At 38.4% G+C, this 21,372-nt stretch overlaps 2 protein-coding genes across 13 annotated transcripts; both read left to right on the forward strand.

Annotated features, from left to right (window-relative positions):
• The first annotated feature begins 248 nt into the window (after nucleotides 1–248).
• On the forward strand, nucleotides 249–5,936 carry LOC147543723 (glycine dehydrogenase (decarboxylating) A, mitochondrial). Its single transcript, XM_086637678.1, has 15 exons — nucleotides 249–1,557; nucleotides 1,712–1,957; nucleotides 2,040–2,117; nucleotides 2,212–2,312; nucleotides 2,396–2,591; nucleotides 2,701–2,826; nucleotides 2,938–3,123; nucleotides 3,244–3,357; nucleotides 3,824–3,976; nucleotides 4,366–4,554; nucleotides 4,661–4,738; nucleotides 4,827–4,952; nucleotides 5,049–5,147; nucleotides 5,304–5,421; nucleotides 5,582–5,936. Exons 1-15 carry the CDS (start codon nucleotides 310–312, stop codon nucleotides 5,674–5,676), a joined length of 3,153 nt encoding a protein of 1,050 aa, XP_086493804.1. The 5' UTR covers nucleotides 249–309; the 3' UTR covers nucleotides 5,677–5,936.
• Nucleotides 5,937–14,342: 8,406 nt separating this feature from the next.
• On the forward strand, nucleotides 14,343–20,144 carry LOC147543724 (putative serine/threonine-protein kinase SIS8). 12 transcript variants are annotated; one of them, XR_015224035.1, is made up of 12 exons: nucleotides 14,453–14,771; nucleotides 15,578–16,353; nucleotides 16,477–16,702; nucleotides 16,861–16,901; nucleotides 17,406–17,474; nucleotides 17,568–17,668; nucleotides 18,117–18,195; nucleotides 18,270–18,368; nucleotides 18,535–18,603; nucleotides 19,026–19,080; nucleotides 19,171–19,347; nucleotides 19,604–20,144. XR_015224035.1 is itself a non-coding variant. In XM_086637681.1 (12 exons), the coding sequence occupies exons 2-12, from the start codon at nucleotides 15,670–15,672 to the stop codon at nucleotides 19,683–19,685; spliced, it is 1,677 nt and encodes a 558-aa protein (XP_086493807.1). In that variant the 5' UTR covers nucleotides 14,453–14,771; nucleotides 15,539–15,669; the 3' UTR covers nucleotides 19,686–20,144. The 12 variants fall into 12 exon arrangements, 4 of the variants coding, with proteins under 4 accessions (XP_086493805.1, XP_086493806.1, XP_086493807.1 ...); XM_086637681.1 differs by having other exon boundaries at nucleotides 15,539–16,353; nucleotides 19,026–19,075; XM_086637682.1 differs by having other exon boundaries at nucleotides 19,026–19,075.
• Nucleotides 20,145–21,372: the final 1,228 nt, after the last annotated feature.

Consider the following 21,372-nt stretch of genomic DNA (forward strand, 5'->3'; position numbering starts at 1 on the left):
TGCAATGCCTTCCATTCATCATTTTTCTTGGAAGATTTTGCAACCTCTCAACTTGATTAAACATGGTTGTTGCCACGTCAGCTGATGACATCTCATCCCTTTAACAATTCTGTCTTTTTCATTTGTCCATTCACTTTCTCTCTCTAAAAATGGTGCGCATTTCCTTAACCTACGCACTCTTCACCCACCCACCCACCAACTTCACCAAATCCTATATGTTTTCTCTCTGTGTTTGAGATTTCTTCTCTGTTCTCTAAAATCTCATTCTCTCTCTCTCTCTCTCTCTCTCTCTAGAAATCTATACTACCAATGGAGCGTGCTAGGAGACTCGCAAATCGGGCGATTCTTAAACGTCTGATTTCTGAGTCGAAACAGCAACGCCACCAAAATCCTTCATTATCATCTTCCCCAGCTCTGTTTTCTTCATCAAGGTATGTTTCATCATTGGCTCCGTCCATTTTTCCAAGATCTGGGGTGTCTCTAAATGATGCTATAATCAGAAAAAAATTGATGGGTAGTGTTGTTGGGATCCAAAATCGATCGATTTCTATTGAATCTTTAAAACCCAGTGATACATTTGCTCGTAGGCATAATTCTGCTACCAAAGAAGAACAAATTAATATGTCTGAATCTGTTGGTTTCCCTAATATTGATTCTCTTATTGATGCTACTGTTCCTAAATCTATTAGAATTGATTCAATGAAATTTTCAAAATTTGATGAGGGTTTAACAGAAAGTCAAATGATTGCTCATATGAAGAATTTAGCTTCTAAAAATCAAGTTTTTAAGTCATTTATTGGGATGGGTTATTATAATACTTCTGTTCCTGCTGTGATTTTGAGAAATATAATGGAGAATCCTGGTTGGTATACTCAGTATACTCCATATCAGGCTGAAATTTCTCAGGGAAGGCTTGAATCTCTGTTAAATTATCAGACCATGATTTCAGATCTTACTGGATTACCCATGTCAAATGCTTCCCTTCTTGATGAAGGAACTGCTGCTGCTGAAGCAATGGCTATGTGTAATAACATTCAAAAGGGAAAGAAAAAAACTTTTTTGATTGCTAGTAATTGTCATCCACAAACTATTGATATATGTAAGACTAGAGCTGATGGGTTTGATCTTAAAGTAGTTACTTCTGATCTTAAGGACTTCGATTACAAATCTGGTGATGTTTGTGGAGTTTTAGTTCAGTACCCAGGTACTGAAGGTGAGGTTTTAGATTATGGGGAGTTCATTAAGAATGCTCATGCTAATGGGGTTAAGGTTGTTATGGCTACGGATCTCCTTGCCTTGACGGTTTTGAAACCTCCTGGTGAATTCGGGGCAGATATTGTTGTTGGATCTGCTCAGAGATTTGGTGTTCCAATGGGTTATGGAGGTCCACATGCCGCGTTCTTGGCTACATCACAAGAGTACAAGAGAATGATGCCTGGAAGAATTATTGGTGTTAGTGTTGATTCATCAGGAAAGCCGGCTCTTCGTATGGCAATGCAAACGAGGGAGCAACATATTCGAAGGGATAAGGCTACTAGCAATATTTGCACAGCCCAGGTCTGAAACTACTCTCAACTGATCTTTATGCTTTGAAATACATAATACAAGTAAACTTGACATTTTTCGAGATATGGACTCGAAATAAGTTTTATTTTGGGGATGAAAAATTAGTGGATTTTGCTTTTATTGATCAAAATTTATCTATATGTAGGCATTGCTTGCCAACATGGCTGCCATGTATGCAGTCTATCATGGACCTGCAGGTCTTAAAACTATTGCCGAGCGAGTCCATGGTCTAGCTGGTACTTTCGCATTTGGGCTAAAGAAACTTGGAACGGTGGAGGTTCAAGGGGAACCCTTCTTCGACACTGTCAAGATTAAATGTGCTGATGCCCATGCTATTGCTGATGCTGCATACAAGAGTGAGATGAATTTGAGGATTGTGGATTCTAACACTGTAAGTTTGGTCAACTGATATTGGTGATTTCTTGAAGTATAGCAGATTCTGATCATCTGATGTGAACTTTTTAACTTATCAGATCACCGTGGCCTTTGATGAGACGACTACCTTAGAGGATGTGGATACACTTTTCAAAGTGTTTGCTGGTGGCAAATCTGTCAGTATTGATTTTTCTAGCTGATTTTGGCGATGCTTCTACTTACTTATAACATGATTGCATTAAAATGACCCTCTGTTTTATAACCCATTAGGTGAACTTCACTGCGTCATCTCTAGCACCAGAAGTTGAGAACGCTATCCCAGCAGGACTTGTGAGGGAGAGCCCGTACCTGACTCACCCAATCTTTAACTCGTATGTCTTTTCTCTGTAACTTCTTAGTATGAGACTATTTCTCTTTTATGGGCCGGTATTTAACTTCTATTACTTCGTTTCAGGTACCATACAGAGCATGAATTGCTCAGATACCTTCACAGGTTACAAGCAAAAGATCTTTCGTTATGTCACAGCATGATTCCATTGGGATCATGTACTATGAAGTTGAATGCAACAGTGGAGATGATGCCAGTTACATGGCCTAGCTTTGCGGATATGCACCCGTTTGCCCCCACTGAACAAGCTCTAGGTTATCAGGTAGGAAAATGTCAACTTCACTGTGGAGTTCTGAATCTGGGCTGTTCCCATCTTACATATTTCGAGTGTTATTCCTCCGAAAAAACTTCGTTTCTTGTTTTTCTTGTAGGAAATGTTCAAAGATCTTGGCGATCTCTTGTGTACAATCACTGGATTTGACTCGTTCTCTTTGCAACCTAATGCTGGTGCTGCTGGAGAATATGCTGGGTTGATGGTTATCCGTGCATACCATATGGTAAAGTGATTCAACCATAATATTTTCTCGGCATTATGGCATAAAATAGTGTTGGGATTTGTAATGGCTGATAATTCATAATGTATGCAATTTGTTAAATGACAACAATAGGCAAGAGGAGATCATCATCGGAATGTATGCATTATTCCCGTTTCTGCACATGGGACCAATCCTGCTAGTGCAGCTATGTGCGGGATGAAAATTGTCGCTGTTGGAACTGATGCTAAGGGAAACATCAACATTGAAGAGCTAAAGAAGGCAGCTGAAGCACACAAAGATAACTTATCCGCACTTATGGTATGAATAATTTGAGATCCGAATCGCTAGAAGCCATATATTTGAATTAAAGACTGTTAAGATGTCATCCTGTTATATTTGTTACTTCCTGTAAGTACTCATAAATTATTGAACAATCAGGTTACATATCCTTCAACTCATGGAGTCTATGAAGAAGGCATTGATGAGATATGCAAGATAATTCATGACAATGGTGGCCAAGTTTACATGGATGGGGCTAACATGAACGCACAGGTATATTTATTTCTCTATATGGACTTCATTCTTTGACGATGATGTTATTGGATCCAAGCTTTAGTATTGCTTTCACGGGCGACCTTACCCATTACATTGGTACGTTTCCTTTAAGAGAAAGGAAAATGGTTAAATCAACTTCCCACTTACCGCCTGAAGGGTTATGCCCACCATTGATCTGAGTACGAGATTGACTACACATCTCCATGAAATGAACGGTGAGATGACCCAGGTAGTTAACGTGGTGGTTAAGTTGGTAAGTTGATATCAGCATTCTTAAGAGAAAAAGGTGATATTACTCTACTACTTGAACATGACTGAATTTAATGTCAAGTTCTTTTATTGTCATCAGTTTATCTGGTGGAGAGTATTCCTACTTCAAAATTTCTTGTAATCAGCTTTTAGTTTCTTATAGATACTTTATATGTTCAGACTGTGATCTGATTATATACAATCCTTGTTACAGGTTGGTCTGACAAGCCCAGGTTGGATAGGGGCAGACGTTTGCCATCTCAATCTCCATAAGACATTTTGCATTCCACACGGTGGAGGTGGTCCTGGGATGGGTCCCATCGGTGTGAAGAAACACTTGGCACCATTTTTGCCATCACACCCTGTGGTAAGAATTTTGGTGCCACTCACGCTTTCTCTAAGATGCATTGGTTAGAAAAAACAGAGTTCCATTAACATGCTAAATTGTCAATAAAAACCTGTTGAAGATAGTAAATCTGTGGAAGCTCCGGAATGGTGTGTATGACGGGTATCACCCAGTCAATAATTGAAGCATATAAAATGAAAATAACAAAATAAAACTGCTCCAGTTTTACTTGGCAAGAGGGAGTCTTGGGTCCCTATCGGGTCAATGTGAAACCGAGAGTGGGTTCACATTGGGATCTCTCTAGGGTTTTCAGGATTACCATTCTTATCTAATTTTTCTACTTTTCTAGCTGAATTCCGTAGCCATTGTGCAAATGGTAAAGGTTTTTTACTTTCTTTCTTTTGATGAAGATATCTACGGGTGGCATACCAGCTCCAGAGCAGTCCCAGCCACTAGGTACCATATCTGCTGCACCTTGGGGCTCTGCACTGATTTTGCCCATCTCATACACATACATAGCCATGATGGGATCTCAGGGACTCACTGATGCATCTAAAATTGCCATCTTGAACGCCAACTACATGGCAAAACGCTTGGAGGTCTTTTCTCAACCATCATCTGTGTTTTATCTTTTGAATACTTACTCTTATTTCCAATAAAATTGAAATTTTTAAAAGTTGTTGATAATTGCTCTTGATTTTGCAGGATCACTACCCTGTCCTTTTCCGTGGTGTCAATGGTACAGTTGCCCATGAATTCATCATCGACCTGAGAGGCTTTAAGGTACCTGACTACTTCATTGATACATTGCTCTTCACTGTTTCTGGTCTTCTTTATATTTGTGTTAAATGATTGTACGTGGTTGTTGCAGAATACTGCTGGTATAGAACCAGAAGATGTTGCTAAGCGTCTCATTGATTATGGGTTTCACGGGCCAACCATGTCATGGCCTGTTCCCGGGACACTTATGATTGAACCCACTGAAAGTGAAAGCAAGGTACTTCCTTTTTTTCTCTCCAAAGAAATTACATCTGAATTTCTCTTGATCCCTTTTCTCTGATTTCCTTTCTAAGAAGCTTTAATTTTATCTTAGGCCGAGCTCGACAGGTTCTGTGATGCTCTTATATCGATTAGAGAAGAAATTGCAGAAATCGAAAGTGGGAAAGCTGACGTGAACAACAACGTCCTTAAGGTAACGATATTGTTCACTAATTTCTAATTGAAAAACCATGAATCTCAATATCATCATTTATTGGCGTCGACATAGCTACTTGCAACTAAGAATTCATATCGATTTTTAATCAAATTGTTAAAGAATGGGTAAATAACTCTCGAGTAAAACATGCAGGGAGCACCTCATCCTCCATCTCTCCTCATGGGAGACAAATGGACAAAACCATATTCGCGTGAAACTGCTGCATACCCAGCATCCTGGCTCAGATCTTCAAAATTCTGGCCTACAACAGGTACATCTTCCCGACCACCCTTTTCCTAACCGACATTGGTATCCTAGTTCCAAACTTAAGCTCGTATTTTCTCTCTCCATATTATTTTTGCGTGCGAACTTTTCCAACACCATTATAAAGTCTTCATAACGATTAATTTCACTGTTCGTGTTTTGGACAGGGCGTGTGGACAATGTATATGGTGACCGTAACCTTGTCTGTACCCTTCTTCCAGCAACCCAAGTTGTCGAAGAAGCTGCTGCAGCTACTGCCTAAGTCATTAGCTTCTTGCAGATGTTGGTGGTGAACCCAAGAGGTTTATTCAGAAACCGAGGAGCTATTATCTTCTTAATCCCATTTCTAAATTGTACATAAAAACTTCCCATGTTGTTGCAGCTACTTGTTCTCCCATCTTCTTCACGTATAATTATTGATAATCTGCCATGGTTATCACGGCCAGTTGCAACTTGTATTGTGTTATCAGCTCTGTTTTCTTTATTACTCTTTCCTAATCAATGTCTTACTTATCACGAAAATAGCAAAAAGGCTCATTAGCCTTCTGTGGTTAAAAGTTTTCATTTCTTTGGGAGCTCTTTTTTTTGTCATTAGCTTCTGCATTTACTAGAGGCCTTATTAAGGTTCCTTGGCCAACAAAAAGAAAATATATTTATAGTAGTTCTTCTGCTTTTAAAATGACAAAAAATTAATTTGGCAAAACACTAAATCAAAAAGTTGGAAAAGCTTGTTTTATAAAGCTATTAGTATTTTTTCTTTCTTCAACACTTGATTTCTCCATATAAGCATATATATAATACTTGTACTTTTACATTTTCTTTAATGGTCTGCCCTTTCACATTGTATTCATTGTCTATTTAATACAATTGTTGTCTTGCATTAGAGCATCTTTGTCATTACATTTACATGGTATCAGAGCCACTTAGTGGTACTTTCCTACTTATCTCTTGTTTTCGAAGTCTTCTTCTTCTTCCTCTTGTTTTACTTTCCTATTTATTTCTTCTTCTTCATGGCGGAATCAACCCTCTCCCCCTACTGTGATTTCTACTCAAAATGTTCTCCCCTCTCTCTTTTCCCACCCTCTCTAACATCTCAAACCTCAACTCTATCAAACTTGATAGAAACAACCATTTGTTGTAGAACAGTCAGATGCTGCCCATCTTGTACAGTCAAGACCTCTGCAAGTTTGTTAATGGCTCGTGTCCTTCTCCTCCAGAGTTTCTGCGTTCTTCACAATCATCCACACCATCAATCAACCCTGACCATATCTTCTCTTATGGATCTATGGTACATTAACAAAACCTGTTCTCTCTCAAGTTCTTGGTCTAACATCTCAAACATTGTGGGAAGCGCTGGAACGAAGTTTTTCTTCAATTAATTTAGCAAGACTGATGAATCTGAAGCTTCAACTCCAAACCTGCAAAAAGGGAACACTAAGTATTTCAGACTATCTTCTTCTCATTAAAAATCTCTCGGATTCACTTTCTTGAGCTAGTAATGTTGTTTCTGACCAAGAACTAGTTCTTATTGTTCCATTACAACAAGACTACCCCCACCCTCTTATGATAAAATCTACTCACTGCTTCTCACACAATAGTTTTGACTTGAGCGTCTTAATACTCAATCACCTCAGCCAATTGTTTTGTTTACAAATTCTACAACTCCCTCAAGATCATATCCTACTCAATCTCGATCTACAAGAGGTAGAGGAACAACATAAGTGATGGAAAAGGACATTATCGTGGTAATGGTGGTCGTGAAGCAAATCATCGTGGATTCTCCTCTGTTCTTGGTCCTCCTCCAGAAAGACAAATTGTAATTTGTCAATACTGTGGAAGGAGTGGTCACTCAGCTCGTCAATGTTTCAATTTGACTCGTACATTTGATATTGCTCAATCATTTGCTGCTCTTGGTCTTGAATTTTTTTCTCATGATCCACATTGCTACACGGACTCGGGTGCGAACAATCATATAGCTTTTGATGTTTCCTCTGTTGTCTCTCGTTCAAACATTGCTGCTCCTGAACAAGTGATGGTTGGAAATGGTGAAACTTCAGCAGTGGCCGGTTCTGGTAATATGTATCTCCCTCATCATAAGTTTTTTTCTTAAAAATGTACTTCTTATTCCTGATTCTATAAAGAATCTCATCTCCATTTCTCAGCTTCTTCGTGACATTAACTATTTTATTTGTTCCCTCGTTATGCTTTTTACGTAAAGGAAATCCCAACAGGGATGACCCTGCTCGCCGGAACGATATCTGATGGTCTCTTTCGCCTCTTCAATGTTCCTACAACAGCAACTTCTTCAGCTTTATTTATCTGAGTGGCGTCACAAGGATCTCGTACCAGCCCTGAAATCTGGCACAAGAGACTTGCATATCCACATTTTAGGAATTTCAATTTAATTTTGTCTAAGTTTAACTTACCTTTAACTATTTCTGTGATAAAAAAGAATCTATGTGAAGATTGTGTTGTTGTTAAACATCATTCTCTCCACTTTTACTATGCTAATCACCATTCTTCATCTTCCTTAGAAATGCTTCATGCTGATCTATGGGGTCCAGCCCCAGTGTCTATTCAAATGCTGATTGGGCAGGGGCCCTAATGGCAGAAGATCCATATTAGGTCTCTATAATTAATTTGTCGGGTTTTAGGCCTTTTTCATGTTGTTGGGCTTTACGCCTCTTTCATTAGTGGTTGAACTTAGGCGGTTATCGTGTTTATCACATCTTCATGGTGTATCAATGTCAATGACTAACGTATATCGTAGCCGATCTCTAAGAAAAAAACATCGGGTCTCTGTGTTTATTTCGGGCCAAATCTGCTTATTTGGACTTCCAAGACCCAACCAACGTTATCCATGTCATCCACCGAGGCGGAGTATAGGGTTGTGGCACACACATCATCTGAGATAATGTGGCTTCGTAATTTATTAGTAGGATTGGGCTTTCCTTTAGAGGCATCCCCTGTTATATATTGTGATGACACTAGTGTTACATATCTTGTTGTCAATTCAGTTCTACATTCACGAACTAAACACGCTGCCATCGATTTCCATTTTGTTCGTGAACAAGTTAATGTTGGAGACTTCGAGTTCACTGCTTACCCGAAGAAGACAACATTGCTGATATTTTCACCAAGGGGTTACCAATTCAAAGATTTGAATACCTAAGAGCCAAGCCACCACTTCACTACCGGTGTCCAGCTTGAGGGGGATATAAGTGTATATTTAATACTTGTATTTTTACACTTTCTTGAAGGATGTTCTTCCCTTTTACATTGTTTTCATGGTCTATTTATTAGAATTGTTGCCATGCATTAAGGCATCTTTGCCATTACATTTACACTCCTTAGAGCATCTCCAATGCAATCTCAATTTGGGTCTCAAAATGATGCGACAATATTTAATGTTTAGATATTTCAAGAAGAAACTCAATAATTGAGTTTTCTTTTGAGTATCTCAATTATCTTAGTCAACCCACTTAATATTTTAGACCAATAACAAGCTTTTCTTATATCTACTTTATTTTTTATCGAATCAATGAATGACATGTGTATTAAGTAGAGATCTTTTTCAAATCCTCATTGGAGACATACAAAATTTAAAGAAACTCAATTTGGTCATATAGGAAAAAAATCTTAATTGAGACTTGACACATAAGACTAATTGAGTTTTTTTAGTTTTGCATTGGAGATGCTCTTATCATTCACTATTTTACATGGAACAAAGTCTTATTTATTACTCAATCTGAGCCAAAGAAAAGCATTAAAACAGAAAATGTAACAAGATTTATGGGAATTTTGCTCAACTTCCCCGATTTAGGGGGCAGTTAGTCAAAATGCCCCCTCGAAAAAAGCTTCCCAAAACTGCCCCTTTTTAGGTTTTTCAAACTTCTGGTTCCCTTTTTATGCCCTTATATAAATGGAAACCTATAATTTCTAGATTTCCATTATTTTACCCCAAAACCTTACCCACCGAGATTTCCTCTTCTCTCTCTCTCAAATTCCTCTTTTATAGCTTGAAATCTTCCACTCATAATTGTTTGAAGTCATAATCACTCGACATCTCTCTCTCAATCTACGAGATTTTCTCTTCTCTCTCTCTCAAATTCCTCTTTTATAGCTTGAAATCTTCCACTCATAATTGTTTGAAGTCATAATCACTCGACATCTCTCTCTCAATCTAGTCTAAGTATCTCGGTTGTACTTCATTTTCTCTTTTGAAGATACCTAAGGTCTCATCCAAAACATTTGAGAAGCTACATAATCTCTCTAGGCCGAAATCTATCATCCTCTTTTCTATTGATGTGTGGAGTGTGAAAAGTCTGTCCTCTGTAGAAGACGATGGGGGGCCCTTTTATAGGTTGAGATAGATCGACTGTGTTTGGACGGTCTAGATTAGGCGGTGATGATCCATCGTTTATGGAAGTTTCCCCACCGTGCGTGGTTAGGGTTTCCCTTGTAGTTATCTCGTATGTAGGATAAATAGAAGTTCCTAAGTTCAAGGATCCTTCGTAGATATCCTGCCGAGGTGATAGATCTTCTTGGAGATGTTTCCTCCCGTGGGACTCTTGGAAGTCCAAACTTGCTTAAACACTCAAGATCCGTAGCCGACTGAGGTCTTTAAGGAGATTCTGGGATTGAGTCGGTAAACCTGCAGCGCGTTCCTGCCTTCCCAGTTTAGGGTGCGAGACAGCGGCCTAGCTTACGTAGACCCCCCCCCCCCCCCATTCCTTTGGAGATCCCAGCAGATCTATCTGTGCCGGGGGCGAAACGTGGCTGATACTTCCAACTGATCTCCCAGTTTAGGGATGTAGGTAGCGAAGTGTTGGGGGTTTAGCCTCTCTGCTCACCTTAAGCCAGGTTGACCCGTTGGACTTCAGGTCCGCTCTTGACTCTTTGACGTCAATCAACGTTTGGACAATTTATGCATCATCAAATTGCAAGTAGTATATCCGTGCAACTACAATAGGTCAATTTTCTTGCTTTAGGATTTGCAAGTTTAACAATACATACTCGTTTAGTGCGGTTGGTTATCTCCACAGGGTGCATAGACATGGCACTTCGAAAGTGATCAGTGAGTTGATCAAAGACAAGTATGTTGGTGTGAAAAAAAATGTATAGACCAAGCAACATAATTTGTGATATCCAAAAACAAATGAGAGTTTCGTTCACCTAAAATGTAGCATGGCAGTCTAGAGAACGTGACCTAAAATTATTGAGGGGGGTTGTGGACGAGTCATATACGCCCTTGCAAAGGTAAGTTGGATGAGCTTGTTCGGATGAATCGAAGTATTGTATGTTGTCTTAAGAAAGATAGTCTGAATTACTTTAAATTTTACTTCATGGCATTGGGATGAGCGGGATTTTTAAGTGGCATATCCAACCTGTGATCAGTGAGTTGATCAGTAAGAGTTCATTAGAGCTAGATAACAAAGCTGGTTTTTTAACCGTCAACATAAACAACTCATAGAGACTCGATTCTTACGCAATGGGCAGCATGTAAGGTGGAGGCAAGGAAGTTATGGGTTGATTGTTTCACAATTATACCAACTAGCAATGATGAGTTGGAGTTAATTATCATCGTTTTCATGAGAAGGTTGATACGAAAAATAAGACTTGCTCTTGTCGTGTGTTCGATCTTAAACAACTTTCACGCGTGCATGCTCTTACATTTTGTAAGACGAGATGTTTACCCATGTCGTTCCGGGTTTTACCTTCTCCAAACAATTATAGATGCTTACGCAGACTCGATATTCTCATTGGCATCGTCATCAGCTTGGGTATCTTCTGACTGTGCGTCGACCTCAACTGTTAGACCTCCAACTACACGTCGTCAAGGAGGAAGACCTAAGAAAGGCCCGAAGAAAATCTTGAGGTGAGGTTTTAATGAAAAAGGAGGTAAAATATAGAAGTTTGGTGAATTAGAGTACAATCATAAGATGTGTAGTAACAATGAACCCGTTCTTACTTTTTGCAAAACTCTTCCTTATAGAGGGTCAAAAGTTTGCAGGTCAAAGTCAGAAGTCTTGACGGTTCAGGTGAAATGATGCGGGCATCGACTACGTGTCGAAATGACCTGCAAACGAAAAGAGACAGAAGATCATGAAGCCTCTGAACACTGGGATGGTGCCGACCTAAGGGGGCTCTAACATTCAAGTCAGATATTAGATCAAAGAAGATAAATAAAGTCAAAATAAGTGATAAGGAGGTAACCGTCGTCGGGGTGCTTAGGTGACTCGGCTCGTAGAGTGGTTGGAACAGGTCTCTACGGGAAAGATGCACTTACAGTATGCTCGAGAGCAACAAAGATGAAGATAACGATAATAAGGTGATAATATCGTTCGTGTAACGCGATAAGGTTCTGACTGTAAGTAAACGATGCTTTCGTCGTAAGTAAATGATGCTTTCGTCGTCTAGCTCTTTAACGATAAGATCTTAGCCGCAAGTAAACCACGCAATAAGGTTATGGTCGTAAAATGATGATGCGATAAGATTATATTCGTAAGTAGATGGTGTTTGTGTTGCCTAACTTCTTACTCCTAAGAGAGAGGTAGGCAAGCTCCTATCTATGGATTGGAGTGTCGCCTAGCTCCTATTTGCGGGTGTTGACTCGTTTAGTTTTATCTCTCAACTTCCTAGACTATAGGTCAGAGACTTCGAGAGAGTAAAAACCTATTGCGGATGAATGTTCAACAAAAATTAAGAGGAGAGAAGAAAAATAGAGTAGGCTAGAGTGTTATTGTCGAATGTTGGATCCCCTGTTTGTAGATAGTCCTCTCTATTTATAGTGTAAGAGGTGAGGATAAATTGATGACGACCAACTGGTTAATAAGGTCATTACTCCGTAACGGTAGTTATTAGGAGGTAATCGTGGGATAAGGATCATCTGGTTGATCCGTTTATGTGACGTGTCGACAGCACAGATGAACAGATGAATCGATTTGTTGAGAAGCGCTAACGTACCTCTCGAGATGGCTAAGATGTTACCGCGTGTGTGCGCTAGGCTACTGGCTGATAAAGTAACTCTTTGCGGAGTAATACGAGGCACGTGGTGCCTTGGCGGGTGTGAATTATGCGATAACTTTCTAGCAGTAGGATGTCCCTATGCTCGTAAGTGGCTATTGCTTGGTACATGTCGGGCATGCCTTACATCGAGGCGGGTATGGACTTAGCGGCTAGAGGTTTGGTGTGTGAGTAGTGACTTGGGCCATTATCGGGCCTTGTTACTGGCATTTTCGCCTAATGGATACCCAACCTATTGTCGTGTCTCACAGATTTTATCTTTACGAAGCGATTGGACTTTTACTTTAAAGGCACCTTGTTGGATGAATATTTGCCCGTGCATTTCTAAATAATAATTTAAATCTTCTACGATTGATTATGTAATGAAATTACCTTGGATTTTATTGATGTGTGATGAAATTAACTTGGTCTTGAAACGCGATCTATTAATCTGAGTCACTCTCCCCTGAATACACCAGGCATTCATCTTGAAACGCCATCTTCGGACATGTGCATATATTGTGTCCAACCTCGCCGCAAGAAGGGTAGGGTGTTTCGATCGCCTCCTAAATCAATTGCGCAATTTTAACATATGCACAATGTAACACATTTGATATGCGCAAAAAATTATATTTTATTCAATATAACTACAGTTAAATAACGATTAATAGCGTCTGAAACCCACTCAAACCTATTGCATGCCTTGCAATGAAGAAAACCTCATTTTCACTCACTCTGTCGCCATAAATCAAAGAAAGATAACCATTCGGACAATCGCACCTCTTCCTTCCGTACTCATTAAGGGAATGACCAGAATAATTACATACCAAGCAAAAAAGATAAGTTGAACCAGACATCATTTCTCAGTGGTAAGTAAACTATATAGTTGGTTTATTTATATAGAAAATTGACAACCTACTAAAACTAAGTTAATGGGACAACATAGGTCATATTAGATTATATCGTCAGAATTCGACTCAGTAAATGACACATTCCGTACTATTTATAATTTTCAAAATTTGGTTGATTAGATAACATAGAGCGTAATAAATTAATTCAATTATATCGCCAGAACTCTATTCTATAGATGACAAATTCCATAAAAGTTCTAAAATCGGTGTGAAAGTTTATGTTAGTTAATAGACTATAAGACATAAACTAAAATAAAGAACACAATATTTGACGAGGTTCGGTCGGAGGATCACGACCTACATCCTCGGAGAAAGCCAGAACGGCTACATAAATATTGTGGTTATTTGTAGACATTGATGGACATTTTTGTAGACAGTTACTACTTTAACATTATTATTATTGTTTAATCACATGAAATAATATATTTGTATTCACATTTCAAAAATATATTTTTCGACTTTGGTAGACATCGGTAAATATTTGTGGACATTGCTGGACATTTGGTGGTCAGTTATTATTTTAATATTATTATTATTATTGTGTAATCACATGAAATAATATATTTGTATCACATTTAAAAAATATATTTTTCGACTTTCATAGACATCTGTAAATATTTGTGGACATTGATGGACATTTGGTGGTCATTTATTATTTTAATATTATTATTGTTGTTTAATCACATGATGGACTCCAAATGTCTCTTGTTTTTGTAAAGACATTTTGGGATCCAAATTTGTCCCAAATCTTTCACAAAATCCATCAAACTATGAAGTCTACCAAAGTCCGCGAATATTTTGTCTATAATTGAATGCTACAGACATTCGGGGATTTGAATGCCTCAGACATTTCAGGATTTTCAAATGTCCGGATTTGAATGCCTCAGACATTTCAGGATTTTTAAATGTTCGGATTTGAATGCCTTAGACATTTCAGGATTCTCAAATGTCTGGATTTGAAAGCCCCAGACATTTGAGAATCCTCAAATATCTATAAATGTCTCTAACCACTACCCCCCTTAAATATCCTGGAAAAGTCTTGAAATTTCTACGAGACATTTTGTCCATAAATGTTCCTCGAAATCAATATTATATTGCCCCCAGTTTTGCAAAGTTTCCCTTGGAGGGGGCATTTTTGCTAACTGCCCCCCAAATCAGGGCAGTTGAGCTAAATTGCCCTTTTCTCCCCATCATGTCCGACTCAGTGATGGACAACAGATCGGCTGCGCGATCTGCACAGGACTGAACTCGAATTCACTATCACCAACTCCATGACCAGCCACCCAATCGGCAGCCTCGTTGGTTTCACCAAAGCTCTTCCCCCTCTCTCTCTCTCTCGATCCCTCTGTCTCTCTTATCACCTGCTCTCCCTTCCTTGACAAAGCAAAATCACAATTGAAAGAGCAAAAACCCTAATTCTCTTCGATCAACTATCCCTCTGGTATCTCTCTCCTCTATATATATATATATGTTGATTGCTTGATTGAGCTTAATTTATGTAGTTGATTAAGTAAGCTGAAAGAAATGTAGCTCCCCACTGATTCTTGTTATAGGTTTTAGTAGATCAACTAATAAGAAGAGGAAAGTAGGTAAAACTACTGAACTCTCCATGGATCTCTCTGTCACTCTGCATGGACCACCAATTTGATAAACCCTAAACCAATTTCAAATCCCCAATTTTAGAAACTCTAACTCCAACTTGGAAGTCAACCCATCTGTTTTAATAACCCTAAAACTCAAATTGAAAGAAATGCTGCAATTTTGAAACCCCTAATTCTGAAATTTCAAAGCCCGAATTCCTAATTTTAAAATTTCTCACAACCATCCCAAACATTTTCACATGAACCAATGATTATCACAAACATTTGACTTTTTTTTTTTTTTGTAAATGTCAGCATACTTTAAGGGGTATGACTCCGTGTCTCGAACCCTTGACCTACAGGGTGGAAACCAACTTGGTAACCACTCCAACCAAAGGTTGTTGACTTTCCTTCAAGAGAAAATGATTTTCACACCTAAATATTTTCACACGAACCAATCAACCCCAAGTCATTAAACTTGTGTCCTGTATATTTTGTTAGTTGGATTTGATCCCCCAAGTAAGGAACTGTTGCAAATTGTTCGCCGGAAGCTGCTATATCTATGCATTAATTAGTAGTTAGACTTTAGAGAGTCCTAAGTAAGATGTATGTGTGCTTATTCATGCAGAAATACTCAATACTAATCATCTTCAAAATTTTGGAGTAGCTCTGAGCAGTGTGACTACTGAGAAGACTGTCGAGGATTCATGCTTGCCAGTTGCCAAGATTAAACACTAGTTGGAGAAGAATTTCGGGAAAATGTTTGGATATTCATCTGATTTTGGCCTTGCTCGAAATGATAATTCAGGAACCAATGAAGCCGCTTATTTAGGCATTCAGTCAAAGGGTGGCGATGCCAATTTCGTTGAAAAAAATCAAACAGAGAGATTTGAACATGATTTTGGGAAGCTCCTTCCTTCATTGCACAGATCACATGGAGACACATCAACAATTGGAGATAAATCTTCACCTGCCCAAAAAATGCAAGTTAAAGATGTTACCAAATGTGTGATAAGTGCAGCTCAAGACCCTGACTTTGCACAGAAACTTCATGCACTTTTACTAGAAAATCGTGCAGTGCCTCCTCCGGATATATTAGCTAATCTTGCTAAGGACGAGTTAGGACAGCAGAATGTGCATGGGCAAAGTTGTTCCTTATTTTTGGACAATATGGATGAGACTGCTAGACAACAGCTCCTTAAGTTTTACAGTGAAGAGATCTATAAAAATAAAGAAAAGCGTTCACCTAACAAGAAGGAAGTAGAACAAATAGAAGATGGAAATGCTTACATTAAAATAGATGAAAACCTTGCTCATTCTCCGACAGCAGATAATCTCAGTTTGGTAAAATACGGGAACAATTTTCCTTCCATGGATACGAGAGAGGGGTTTGTGTTGGTTGGTGATGATTTTAGTGCAACAAACCTCAGAGATTCTATGGATGTATGTAGATGTCCTGCTGTCAGTTCTTATGAAGAACGTGGTCATGAATCTCCAGTACCCTTGGTATCCAATTCTTTCCAACATGTTAATAATCTATTGACTATTGGTGCTGAACATTCCCAGGAAAATGCAGAAAGAATCTCAAAGGCAAAAAGTACAGGAACAATTTCTCTCGAAAAGTATCATCAAGGAACAGAAGAATCTAAGAAAATACTGGTGGAATCAGCCAAGAGTGATTTGGAAATTGCGAGAAATCTTCACAAGGAATGGATTACCTCGATGCTCGATGAGGTTGCTCATTGGGAGATTCCATGGGAAGATATTCATATGGGTGGACGAATCGGTATTGGTTAGTACCAAATAAATCATTTTCTCGAATTAGTTTCAGTTTTCACTAGTTCAAGCATGAATGACTATGCTATCACCTTAAACTTCTAATGTATGCAGCAATATGGTGGTATTGAGTTGCGGTTTATGTATATCTGTTCTTAATTTCATCGATTTCAGGTTCATATGGAGAGGTATATCGTGCAGATTGGAATGGCACGGTAAGTCAAACCATTGATGACTTACCTCTTGAGCAGTGTCTCTCGGTTGAGATTTCTGGTAATAAGATACCAATACCATAGACTATATTCAAAAGATTTAATGATGTTGTGTGGTACATATGACCAGTGTGTTGTAGTTTAATGCATGCTGCAGCTGACCTTTTACTAGTGTCAAATATTTTACCTAATGTTAACATGTTATTGATAAGTTCATGATTAATGGAAGTCCAAGCTAAAACGTTGTGCCAAAGGTAAAATTTTTGCTGCATACATAACAGAACATATAATCCAATAAGAATATACCTTTTACAAGAACTTTAGCTAACCTAACTGTCGGCGAAGGAAGTTTTATTCCCAAAGACAATATTATTTGCTTCACCTTAGGCAATAAAAATAAAAACATAGTTGACATATTCCAGTGCGACAACGTTGAGCCATAATCGATTTTTGAACAGAATTCAGTTTCTTAGTTGTTTTTACTATTAAGTCGTTACGGGTCAACAGGAAGTTGCTGTGAAGAAGTTCTTTCACCAAGATTTCTCAGGTGATGCACTGGAACAACTTAGATGCGAAGTAAGCATCATAACAGATAGTTTGTTTTTATCCCTTTCTTGATCTTACGGTTCTAAATATTGACACTTAATGTGTTTAATTGTTGTTTCGCAGGTTAGAATAATGCTAAGGCTGAGACATCCAAATGTTGTTCTTTTCATGGGAGCGGTCACACGACCTCCAAATCTGTCGATACTGACGGAGTTTCTTCCAAGGTTGGTTAAAGTTATGAAACTTGGTGTGGTGTTGTTTGTTGGCCTATGGTGTTAAATGTTATGAAGTAAAAAGATTGCACCTTCTCATGTTATTTTTCTCTCACTTATAACTTAACAAGGGCATGTGGTATTGGATTTGTTAAATTCTTTTGTATTATGAATCGTTTATCCCCTTTGAACTTTCCTTGTTGCGTCTTAAATTTGTCACTTGTTCTTGTAGCAGTTTATATTCGGGAGGTAGAAAACTGCAGCTTTATGCTTCTTACTCTTTTCTGGTCACTGAGCTAGTATTATTTCTGTTATTTTCATTATAATGGCCATCTGAAGGATATAACTTACAGCTACTGATAGTAATATTGAGAAAGACTAGGATATCCGGAATGCTCTAATCTTATAAATCGATGTGCTACTTTTGCTAGTGTGTTTGACCCTGTTTACTTGTTCATAGGGGAAGTTTGTGCATGTTGTTGCATCGACCCAACATTCAACTTGATGAAACACGTCGGTTGAGAATGGCTCTTGATGTGGTAAATATTGCCAAGTCATAGTTATTGCATGATACTTACATTCATGTGAACTGAAAGTTTGCTGTTGCTTTCAGGCCAAGGGGATGAACTATTTGCATACTAGCCACCCAACTATTGTGCACCGAGATCTAAAATCCCCGAATCTCCTTGTTGATAAGAATTGGGTTGTAAAGGTTTGTTCACATGAAAATTTAGCAAAAACTGTTATATTTGACATTTTAGTTCAATATGAATATCGAACGCCACAAAAATCTGGTCAGTTACAGTTTTGAAGCTCTGTCTAATATCATTTTGTCTTTCTGCTAAAAACTCACGATGATGGTTCGCATGTCCCTGCAGGTTTGTGATTTTGGATTATCACGTCTGAAGCACCATACTTATCTGTCCTCGAAATCCATGGCTGGGACTGTAATCCTTCATGAACCTAATACTCTTTTCATTTGTTTCAAATATATTTTTTTATAATGAGCTTTACACTAAGTAGTTGAGCTCAAGAGTCATGGTCGGATCGATGATGAGCCTAGTCTCCCGGGAGTCACTTGAGAGAGAATTGGGCCACCATGTACAAATAACGAACATCACTCGTACATGTTTCCCTCTAAAACCCTTACCAGAAGAAAAAAAAAAGGAAAGAAAACAGAAGCAAAAAGAGGAGGTGAACTTGCACCAGGTTTACCATTCTGGCCTGGGGCACGGCTGCATTCAAGCCCAAGCCAAGTCCCTAGTTACTCCCAACTTAGACTAAAAAGAAACTTTAATAATAAGTCAAGACAGGTTTCTTTGGTGCATTAAAGAAACCTAACTATTTGGGGTTTAACTATTAACTGCAGCCAGAATGGATGGCACCAGAAGTTTTAAGAAATGAACCATCCAATGAAAAGTGAAGTATATTTCTCTTAGCAATCTTTTGCCACAGATAGAAGTTTTTTAATTCTTTTCAAAGATCTTCAGTTTTGTTCGATTGACTACTTGCAGATGTGATGTGTATAGCTTTGGTGTTATACTGTGGGAGCTGGCTACCCTACGTATGCCATGGACTGGAATGAACCAAATGCAGGTAATAGGAGCCGTCGGATTTCAAAATAGACGACTCGATATACCTGAAGATATTGAACCAAGGGTTGCACAGATAATACGGGACTGTTGGCAAAGGTATTGATCCAACTTGACAAATATATATTTTTGGTCCTAATTTGGCGTACCACAATTTTCGGCTTTAATCTGCCCAAATTCTTGCAAGATCTCTCTAGGTTAAATGTTCTCAGACCAAAACAACATAGCGGAAAGATACAACCCTAGCGATGGCAGCCTACTGATCTGTACTGTATCCGTACCACGTACCTAAAGCAATCTGCTTTCCACATGACATTACTATATCATGATGGAATTGTTTTGGGATTTTATGCAGCGAACCGAACCTTCGACCGTCTTTCTCTCAGCTTATGGCCCTTCTTAAACCACTGAAGCATTTACACTCTCCGAAGTCGTAGACATAGACAGCACAAATGTGGAAATAACAGCAGAAGATCCAAATGAATTGGAAAGAAACAGCATTGTAAGGAACAAACAAAAAAAAGTTGTTTGGTGATAATTTGATTAAGAATTTCTGGAAGAAGATGGAATCGAAGTTGCTCGTCCATTCAAAGTGGGGACTGCAACAAGACGTAACAAATGCTGTTTGGTGATAATTTGATTACGAATTTCTGGAAGATGGTGGAATCGAAGTTGCTCTGCGCCTCTGCCATTCAAAGTGGGGACTGCAACAAGACCCACAGGCCACAAGTAGTAGTTTCTAAAGAAATATCCATTGAAAACTATATTATGTTTTGATTTTTCGAATTTTAAACACGATTAACCTGTCTGATATTACAAACTGTGCCATGTTGGCAAGTTGGTACTCATTAGATTCTATAGTGAAAAAAAGTTTATATGATTGGCGTTTTGACAAATTTGGAATTCTTATCTCTTACACATTTGAAACTTGATTATGAAGTCTAACTTGTCCCACTTTTGTTCTATATATTTTTTGAGTTTTTGGTGTCATTATCAGATTGAAAAATGCCCCTTGCTTCAAGAATGGACTTAGTTAGCTCAACTAGTCAATTGAAAATTCACCATCACTTGACTCTAGTGTTAGTTATTTAAACAAATTCAGTAATCGCATTCTACCAAGAAAAAATTGAGAATGATTGACTGATTGACAATGGAACGTACGCAAATTGAGAATAATTGAATGATTGACAACGGAACGTACGCAAATTGAGAATGATTAATAACGGAACGTCCGCAAAGTATCAAAAACTCTCTTGCTTTCACTTAATTTTGATCTTTTAGTATACCATTTCTCTTCATCTATAGTAGGCTAGTTTATCCTATATTTAAGGATTATTTTCCAAATGGCCCCCTGCTTTTTTATCAGTTTCCTGCGTAGCCCCTTACTTTATTGAAAATACTCAGATGATTCTTTTTTGCCGTTTCCGTTAGAGGGACGTTAAAGTCAGATTTCTTATTTCAAAGTTACCCTTCTTTTCATTCTTTTTCATCAAGTTTCTTTCTCTCTCTAAAATATTCATCATCAACATCAACTTCATAAGTTGTTGTCTCTCCAAATCCGGCGAGGGTTTCATCCCTTCCTCCCTCCCTCTCTTTCTCTCTTTCTCCTCTTTGAGAATATCAATTTTCAATGGATAATGATATAAAGAATATAGATTCAAATTGAAAACCTAGAAATCTCGGATTAGTAGATCGATCATCTCGAACAAGAAGGGATATCATGGTTGGATAGATGGGCGGTGGTAAAGATAGGGTTTCTGTTTATCTTCTCAATTCAATCCGGCAACAAGTTTCGTCTATAAACAAGCAAACGAATCATTCTAATCACGATTGTGATTCGTGGACAGGAAAATATGGATTTTGGTAATGGTTTGTATATGAATACCAATGAAGATTTGGTGTTGTAAGTGGTGTGTTCAATGGCGGTGACGACGACGGTTTTCCGGTGACGGCGACGGTTCTCCGGTGACGACAACGGTGGTTCTTTTGGTTTTTTGTAGTTTTGTTGACCTTTAGGGTCCTTTCATCCGTGATCTTTAGGATCCTTTCATTTTTCGACCTTTAGAGTCATTTATTGAGTCGGTGTCTAGTCCCATTTCTTTCTCTTCATGAGGCACTTTGCAT

The sequence above is a fragment of the Eschscholzia californica genome, unplaced genomic scaffold, assembly GCF_041429995.1.
Source record: "Eschscholzia californica isolate CP2 unplaced genomic scaffold, dmEscCali1.0.p SCAF_4, whole genome shotgun sequence".
Lineage (NCBI taxonomy): Eukaryota > Viridiplantae > Streptophyta > Magnoliopsida > Ranunculales > Papaveraceae > Eschscholzia > Eschscholzia californica.